This window comes from Aplysia californica, unplaced genomic scaffold (genome assembly GCF_000002075.1).
Source record: "Aplysia californica isolate F4 #8 unplaced genomic scaffold, AplCal3.0 scaffold00306, whole genome shotgun sequence".
Classification (NCBI taxonomy): domain Eukaryota; kingdom Metazoa; phylum Mollusca; class Gastropoda; order Aplysiida; family Aplysiidae; genus Aplysia; species Aplysia californica.
In genome coordinates this window covers 671,492-680,746 of record NW_004797576.1, presented here as the reverse complement: position 1 = coordinate 680,746, position 9,255 = coordinate 671,492, and the positions used below count along the sequence as shown (strand labels likewise).

The window sequence follows — 9,255 nt, the reverse complement described above, 5'->3', positions numbered from 1 at the left end:
CCTTCACAAACAGACACACATCGTACCAACAAGGGTGAGGTCAGTTGACTGAGGGAAATGGCTCTCCTCATCCAGAAGAGCCAGCAGCCCCACAGGTTTGCTCAGAAACATGTCCAGAATAGGGCGATTGTCCACATAGTTCACCTCGGCAGCATCGATCCCCTCATTCTTGTATTCCTCCTGGAGAAAAAATTGGAAATGTTAAAGGCAAAACAGTCGGATATAGGCTCGAATCAAGAGGATTATATAAACGCAGAAGAGTTCTAAAAAAACAAAACAATGAGGATTTGAATACGTGTACTGTTAGAGTTTTCTTTTTTTTTTTAAAACAGGTTGGTAATGAATACCCAATAGTAAAGTTTTAGTTTGACATGGTAGTTGTAATTCTTTATTTTTCCTGCTTGATCAACGACACAAAATGTCACGATGACACTCTATAAATACCACTATATTTTACAATTTTTCCACCTCTCTTATCAGTTTCCCAGGGGGACACAGGAAGTTAAACCTATTGGGCTCTCAAAAAGTTTTCATTAACATATTTCGGTCACTTCAGATTATCAAGAACTAGTAAAAGAAATAGATAAAAAGTGAATAAAAATAAAACACCAAGAAACTGGGAACTAGATATGTGAACATCTTTCAGCCGAAAAAAACCACACTAAAAAATTGACCTTACTAATTTCTTTACCATAGGTTAGTATATTTAGAGCATACAATTTTTAGACAAATATGCGCATACTCACCAGCTCCCAGGCAAAGATGTGTTGATTAAAGTAGTACTGTATCTGCTCGTTGGCAATGTTGATACACAGCTGCTCGAAGGAGTTGGTCTTGAAATTTTCAAAACCAAAAATGTCCAGCAGGCCACTCACGTAACATTCATCGCTGTCCAGGAGAGAACATAGATGAAAGTGAACAAGATTTTGGGCAAGGAGGCAGGAGAGGGAGAGAGAAACAATTCAAACGTTAATGCCTTCACAAAACTCATCCACTCTTCAGCTCCATGAATGTATCCATTTTGCTCAAACACTCCATGGGGGGCTCTCATGGCCTAGAGGTTAAGGTGTTGGCCTCTCATTCAAAGGTCCCGGGTTCGAATCCGGGTAGCGACAGAAAAATTTTCTTCTCTAAAATTGTCTCCTTTCACCTCCTTTCCTGCTCTCTAGCAATGTTCTGTTGTCTGCTTTCATTTCCACTTTCTGCCCCCACCCCCTCACCTCCTTTGCCCCCTCCTCTGGGCTCCTGACTCTTTCTGCAGCCTTTCTACTGCTACTCCTTAGCTCCTCCTTACTGCTGTCTTTCTGCCACACCCCTGATCTTCTGGTAGGAAAGATCTACACCTAGCCTTCTCGGACAAGGGCGAAAAATCTCGGAGGTCCCGTGTGTAAGTTGCGCACGTTAAAGATCCCTTGGTGGTCTAAAATCGATAAGAGTAGGCTTCGGCCGCCACCCGGGCAAAATTCTAAATTTCCTACCAACTGAAAATATTAGGAGTGTCCCGCGCGCTCATATGACCTATGCAGTTGCGAGTGCCGTAAGACACTTTACAAAAACAAAAAAACCCACTCCATTATTCATCCTCTTGCTTAACCTCTGCCTTTCTGTCCCTCCTTTAGAACTTGATTTCTCACATATGATGTTCTGCATACATCAAACTAAGACCACAGATTCCAATATATAGGCCTAAATAAAGTTACCCAGTTCTCCTCTGTACTATATCTAGGAATTGTCAATTCACAATCAAGCACATGCAGGCATTGTTTTTCTTACTTTTAATGTGTTAGTTTTAGTAACAGTTTTACAGCACATGCAAAAAACATGCATATTAACATACAAAGAAAAAAAGAAGATACCACTTGATAACTATTATTTCAAAGATTTGAACACCAAGTGATTTACTTTAGCTGCAAATCTTAGAAACTATCCCTTTAGAACAAAGATGCAATCCACTCAATTCAACAGTTTTCAAAAATACATTAAAAAACCCCACATAAAATACAAACATAAAATATTTTAACAACTGAACAACAGCAACAGGGGCAGGTATCATACTCGCTGATTTGTGAGCGGCCAGGTTTCAGTAGCGAGCTGATGCGATTCACAATCCAGCTGAAGAGGCGGCCGTACAGAGCCTTGGCCATGGCATCACGCGAGTCGCAGGCTTCACGGATGGAGTTGTCCCTCACGATGACCTCCCCTTTGGCCACCATGCCTGTGGTGGTCAGACACTCCAGGAGGTCCGTGAAGTCGAGGCCCAGGAGCTGGGAGACTGGAGAAGAACAGCTTTTTTGGTGAGTTCAACAGTCACAAAAACGTTGAGTTTTAGTTTAAGAAAGCAGCACAAGCAGCACAACTGACACAGGGAGAGAAAAATTGTGAGGCATCTTGGTGAAATCAGGCGCTTGTCAAAATAATGAAATTAAAGAAATCCGCACTTTTTGGCCATTAGGGTCATTTTTCTGAATTTTAGTTTTTTGGTTCAGCACCTTGTATTTCTCAATAATTTTACTTCTGAAACCAGCAACCCACCTCCTTCAACCGCAAATATCTTAACTTCTATTCAAGACAAATGGATATTTTTTTCATTGAAAGCAAGGCAAACGAACAACTTAAAGATGGTACCAATAACTCAATATGCCAAAAATTTGGCATGGCAAGTGCCTGATTCCACTGTGTTGAGACATAATAGCTTGTTTTTATATCCATATTTATCTTTTCAGCCAGGAAGACTGAGCTGCTAAGACAAGAGAAGAGAAGCATGGCTATTGCTGAGTGTTCTTGGGTCCGCTGGGGTAATAATATAGATTGTAAAGCACACAGAGCTTGCTGGTAAGGAGGCATATGCACAGTACAAATGTTATTTGTTATTATTAAGCTACAGGCAAATAATTTCACACATACTGGAATAATCTCCATATGTGGGTGGTCGGCAGGTGCTCTGGTGAGGTTTGCTCCTACTTTCCTATCAACCATCTATCGTCTTTATTTCAGCTCCTTCTTTTCTTTGTACATGAATCTCTAGAAACATTTCTAATCTTTCCAACACTCACATGATCTATTTGTGTTACAAGTGCCTTAGTTTATGCAAGAATTTTTCAGCATTTGTACCACACTTAGGTAATAAAAGTGAAACTGTTACAAAAACAAACAAAAAAATTGATCAATTAAAAAATAAATACACGAATACATAATAGCTAAATAAATAAATGCATGAAAAAATGAATAAATAAATGAATAAATAAATAAATAAATAAATAAATAAATAAATAAATAAATAAATAAATAAACAAAAGTCCAGATGGTGACCTGTAGTGATGAGATCTGTGTTGGAGACTGCACTAGCCTCTCCACCATAGCCAGAGTCTTTGGGTACAAACTCAATGTTGCCCGTGTGCAGGATGGCAGCCAAGATAGCGTACACGGAGGTCACATCCTGCAGGAACAGACAGTCATAAGTGAGAGCATGACGTTTAGTTTTAGTAGAGGTTTTACTGCGCTCGCAACTGCATAAGGTCAAGGTCATATGAGAGCCAGAAGATTAGAGGTGTTACAAGAGAGTAAAACATATAAAAAGAAGAAGGGGAGATAAGGACGATAGATGTTTGATAGGAAAGAAGCAAATTACACCAGAGCACCCGCCAACCACCCACAGAGCATGGGGGCCGTGACAAGGAAAATGAAAAAATAAAACTGTTGTGACACTCATAATGAAACAATGAAACAGTCGCGACACTCGTAATGGAACTATGAAGCTCTCGTGACACTCGTAAGGAAGTTATGAAACTGTTGCGATACTCATAATGTGCAGATGATGACCTGCTGAAAAACAAATTCTAAGCAGCAGTAGAACCATTTGAGCAGTTCTTGTTCTTTGGGGTTTTTTGTATTTTTTTGTGTATGTGTTTGCTTGAATTTGTGTTTGACAGTTGTTTTCTTTTTTGTTAACGGAAACCCTCCACCTACAAACAACAAGCAAAAAAGAAAAAATCATGACACTGTTTAGAATTTTGTCCACAGATCATTATGCATGACAGTGCAGTGTCGTTTATAATGGAATTATCCATCATCCATGCATTGTGCGTGTCAGTGCAGTGTCATGTTTCATGGAATGGTCCATAACGAAAGCCTTCTAACATTAATTTGGAAAGAATAAGGGACATTTTACTTGTTAAGCTCTCATTTGAGGGTTTTTATTACAATGATTTGGAATTCCGAGAACGCATTTGCTTAGAAAAAGGCCCTGATACAATTACTAGGTATGCACAATATTTCTGACCTATGGCTAGTCCAGAACCATGGAGGGGTGCCTTACCTCATGCCTGAATCCGATGATGTCGAAGCAGTGTTCTATGGCCCTGAATTTGACCCTGTTGATGGAGACAGCCGACACATCTGTGGCCTTCTCTGTGTACTCGGCTATGTACCTGTGGAAAACAACAGAAGAAACACAAATTCCGTTACACTGTTGAGTGGGATTGGGTTAATATATACACTCAAACCTGTTCTAATAACCACCTGTCCAAGACAATCTGTACTCAGATGTTGTGTTTCGGCAATTGAGGAATGGAATTTTAAACTGATGGAGAAAGGTGGGCAAATGATCTTTCAGTTATTTTTTAATTTTAAAATTGTATTTCTTCTTTAAATCTCCTTTCCTGAGAACTATTAAAAGTTACTGATTGCCTGATCTAGACAGAACATATATCTCCACGATTTAAATTATTGTAAAGATCTGCAATATTATTAGAGCTCAATTTCCAACAGGAGAACTAACAAACATGCAAAAAAAATTCCATATATTGAGACACATACCAATAACAACCTTTTTAGTTTAGGCAACAGTGATTTAGCTTGTTCATGTAATGTGCTAGAATGGGTATTTTTAAAAAGTGAAATAACTCAAAAACAGTGTTCAAAAACTGTAATTTATTCCTCACTTACAACATAAACACACTCAAAGAGCTTTTATATCCTTTCTTGCCCACACCCACGGTAGGATTGATGATCACAAACACTAACACTTCCCTGCCCATAAACTCGGGAGTCATTCTTTCAAGACCGTGATCAGAGGTGATGAGCACTGCCCCTCTAGAGCCATGCAGCCACTCATTCTACCAGCTTCAGGTACGCCCACGCTTCATGCTACAGTGGGAATGGAACCGCAACGAACATAGACACAGACAACAGCAGACAAAATGCTGACACAACAGTTCTCACTTGTACAAGGTGCGTGGCTTGAGATGGTATTCCTCCTGTCGGTCGCTGGACATGAGACCATCGTGGACGTAGTAGAAGATGTGGAAGTTCTGCTCGCCTCTACAGACACAAAGTGGCACAAGGTTAATGAAAGGAATTGTAATGGCATCAGAGTGAACGTAATACTCACTATGCTAAAGCGCTGCAGGACTCGGGTTATAAATAGTTAATTCTTTAAAACGTATAGTGCTTGAAGGTCAGATGCAAAGTGATATAAAATCAGACCAATTCACCATATTATGTTTAGGCCGATAAGCACAATGCTTCAAGACAGGAAAAAATGCTGCTATATCCAGTGAGTTGCAGTGTTTGTGATCATTACAAATTAGTTATCATTTCCTTTACTTTCCTCTCCGTACTTTCATGTCAGCAACCTCAACTCTGAACAGACAAAAAAGATTAACGATGTCAGTCCATTTAAAACACCTCAAATTTTAAATTTCTCAACATGGGTCCAGTTTTTCAACAGCAGTATAGTTGAAATAACTTTTTGGCAAATTGTTGCAAGTTACAAACAAACAAATGAAACCTGAAGCAGAACTTAGAAACTACTTACGGAGCTTGGTTGATCACTCGTGACTTTTCCAACAAGTATTCAGTGATTTTGGCTGGAAAACATAAAGAAAGTAAATAAACTCACAAATCAAGACTGAAACGCAAATAAGCGTTATGACAGACTAATAAACAAATTGACAGCATTAAATTATTATTCTCGAAATCTGCACCTGACCTTAATCCAATTATAGGGATTATGAATTTGTATGGTCCCAAAAGAAGATTAACCCAACCATAAGCAGCATTTTATTTTTACAATAGAAAGTTGTTACAAACAATCTGTTTTGTACAAATAAAACTGGCTTAGTCAAACCTACCCTAACGTTTCAATTAGTGATACTTTTATGACCCCTACAGTCCAAAAAACTCATCTTTAGACCACAAACTCTTATTGGATCACACATTCAGATAACACAGTCCTAGATAGGAATTATCATCAAAACATTATACATGTAGATGATAAAGTCTTTGGAACTATCATCAAAACACTATACATGAAGATAACATAGCCCTAGATAGATATTATCATTAAAATATTATATATATAAAACCACTCTCCCAACAATAGCAGGTATCCTGCATTTGCGGCACGCTGCAGTGGAATCAGGTGCTCATCAATTTTTGGCCATATGGAGTTATTGGTACCATCTTAAAGGTTATTCGTTTGACTTGCTTTTGATGCAAAAAATATCTATTTATCTTGAATAGAAGCCGAGATATTAGCGATCAAAGGAGGTGGCGGTCACCAGTATCAAAAGTAAAATTAGCGAGAAAATGGCCGCCAAAGTTTGGTGACTTCCATAGCATAAAAATCCTTGGCATCTGCAAATTTACATTTGTTGTGCCATTAATCGTTTTTTCCACACATAAAAGTGTTTGTGAAAGGACGTACAAGATGTTGAGCCAAAAAACAAAAACTCGAAAAAAAATGTCCAAACTGGCCGAAAAAAGCAGATTTCTCGGATTCCATTATTTTGATGAACGCCTGATTTCACCACGATGCCTCACATTTTATCTGTAGCATGCAATTTTTGCTACACATAGCCCTATTTCTGTGAATATTTGCAAATCCCTAGAACACGCATAGTTCATGGTACAAAGTTTCATAACATGTTCAGTAGAAAACACACAACACTCCAGAAACAGATCGGGTCAAGCAGTAAAAGCCCTCTCAATGTGCTGAAGAGATAATAAAGGCCACAAACACTAGAAGGAAACACAAAGAGAAAACAAAAAAATTCAGAGAATGCACAAACCTCCAATGACTGTGCCTGAAGAGGCAGTGAAGAACATCTCTAAGTATTTCCCAAACCGACTCGAGTTGTCATTGATAACGGTCTTCGCATTGCCAAATGCTTCCATTAAGGGATTCACTTGCAAGATTTTCTCTTCCAGAGTTCTGTTGGGTGCCTGTAAGAGGAAAGAAAAAAAAAACATACTCCGGTATACTGCACATCATGAGATGTTGAGTTGTCGTTTACTATGAGTTAGCATGACGATGATTACTCTTCTTCAGAAACAGAAAGGAAAAGAAAGAGGAGAAGACAGAAAAGTAAGAGAGACACACTTGGAACAGATAAAGAGGAAAATAGAAGAGGAGAAAGAGGAGAGAAAAGTAAGAGTGACACTAGAAACAGAAAAGGATGAGGAGGAGAACAGAAAAGTAAGAGAGATACACTGGGGAAGAATAGGAGGGACAAAGAGGAAAAGAAGAAGGAGCGAAAAAAAAGAGAAGGAGTGGGACAGAGAAGCAACATAGAAAATAGGAAGAGAATGTAAAAAAAAGTAAAAGAGACAAAGACATTCTGCATGCCCCCCCCCCCCCCCCCCCCCCAAAAAAAAAAAATATTAAAAATATAAAAAATCACACAAGTTCCTACTGACCTTGCCAAGCTGTGTAAGCTGCTGCACAAGAAGGTTGGCCGACTCGGTTTTCCCCGCACCAGACTCCCCACTGATGACAATACACTGGGGATACACACACAGAGAACACCATGGGTAGAGGTATGACCATACAGAATACAACACAATGATAGCTGCCAACGGTTCAAAACTAAAACACAAACTCTTGGTACACAGCAGATCTTTCTGTGTGCATGCCTTTTATAGAGTTCAGTGTTCAAGTAAGAATTTGCTTGGAAACAACCATGACTGAGTATGCTTGTGTAAATCTGTGAGCAAGAATGTGAGTATATCATACGAATGTAGCAGGGGGTCCTTGTGTTTCCTACTAGGCTTAGATAAATATGTGAGTGAGAATAAGCACAAGTAAGAGTTTCCCATGTTTAAGAGCATGTGTGCATATGTAAGTGGCAGAGTGCTATTTTTTCTTTTTTTTTTCAGTTTAGTAAAACTTTTACAGAACTTGCAGCACAATAAAGTCATGTGTCATGACGAGGTGGAATCAGGCTCGCCTCAATCTTTGGGCATATGCAATTATTGGTATAATCTTAAAGCCTGTTTTTTGTCTTGCTTTCTTTTTTTTTTTAAGCCATCTATCTTAAACAGAAGTTAAAATATTTGTGATTGAAAGAAGTGAGGGTCACTTGTTCCAGAGGTAAAATTTGTGAGAAAATGACAAGCCAAAGCTTAGTGGTTTCCAAAGTTTGAAAGTCTTTGGAAATTTCAAATAGACATTTTTTGTGCCTCTAATCAACGTTCTCCAGTGAAATCAACACAAGGATGTGTATGGATATAAAACGTGCTAAGCCAAAAAACAATAATTCAGTAAAAATTCCAAAAGAGACAGAAAAATACAATTTTCTTTGATTTTATTATTTTGACGAGCACCTGATTTCACCACAATGCCTCATATATAAGTGCTCAAGATAAGAGGTGTTACAAGTGAGTACCAAACAAATAAAAGAGGATGCGACAAAAGGATAATAGATGTTTGATAGGAAAAAAGGAGCAATTCACACAAGAGCACCTCCAACCACCCACAGTGGTAAGAGTATGTGTACATGTATACGTTTCTTGTGGTAGAGTATGTATACATGTATGTATATGTGTGTGTGTTGGCTGGACAACTGACCTGATGTTTCTTGTTGTGCATCATCATCTGATAAGCCTGGTCAGCCACTGCATAGATGTGTGGGGGGTTGTCAGCCTTGACAGCATGCATGTAGCGTCGGATATACTGAGGGCAGATATGTGCAATGTGTATTTTTTGTAGTTTCAAAGTCAAATTATGGTTCAGTCAGCGATATTCTCAAACTGTGGACCAAGCTGTTCAGCAAAGCTGTCACTAGTCTTCACTATACCGCCATCCCTTCCCTTTATTCTATCTCTCTTCTCACCACCTCTCAATGATTTTACTATCTCTGTCTCTCTATCTCCAACCCTCCTTCTCTCTCCCTCCCTCTCTCCTCCCTCTCCTTCCCTCCCTCTTCCCCTTCCTCTTTCCCCTCTCTCTTTCTCTCTCTCTCTGTCTCTCTCTCT

At 39.0% G+C, this 9,255-nt stretch overlaps 1 protein-coding gene across 1 annotated transcript in view; it reads right to left on the bottom strand.

The window, feature by feature from the left end:
- The window catches only part of LOC101851510 (myosin-IIIb), a gene marked incomplete at its 3' end in the record, with an annotated part of 129,101 nt that overhangs the window by 20,452 nt on the left and 99,394 nt on the right, over positions 1–9,255 (bottom strand). The window contains 10 exon segments of the mRNA XM_035970685.1: positions 27–180; positions 747–888; positions 2,056–2,272; positions 3,310–3,436; positions 4,316–4,427; positions 5,221–5,319; positions 5,816–5,867; positions 7,071–7,224; positions 7,699–7,782; positions 8,849–8,953. Coding sequence (XP_035826578.1) covers positions 27–180; positions 747–888; positions 2,056–2,272; positions 3,310–3,436; positions 4,316–4,427; positions 5,221–5,319; positions 5,816–5,867; positions 7,071–7,224; positions 7,699–7,782; positions 8,849–8,953 — 1,246 coding nt within the window.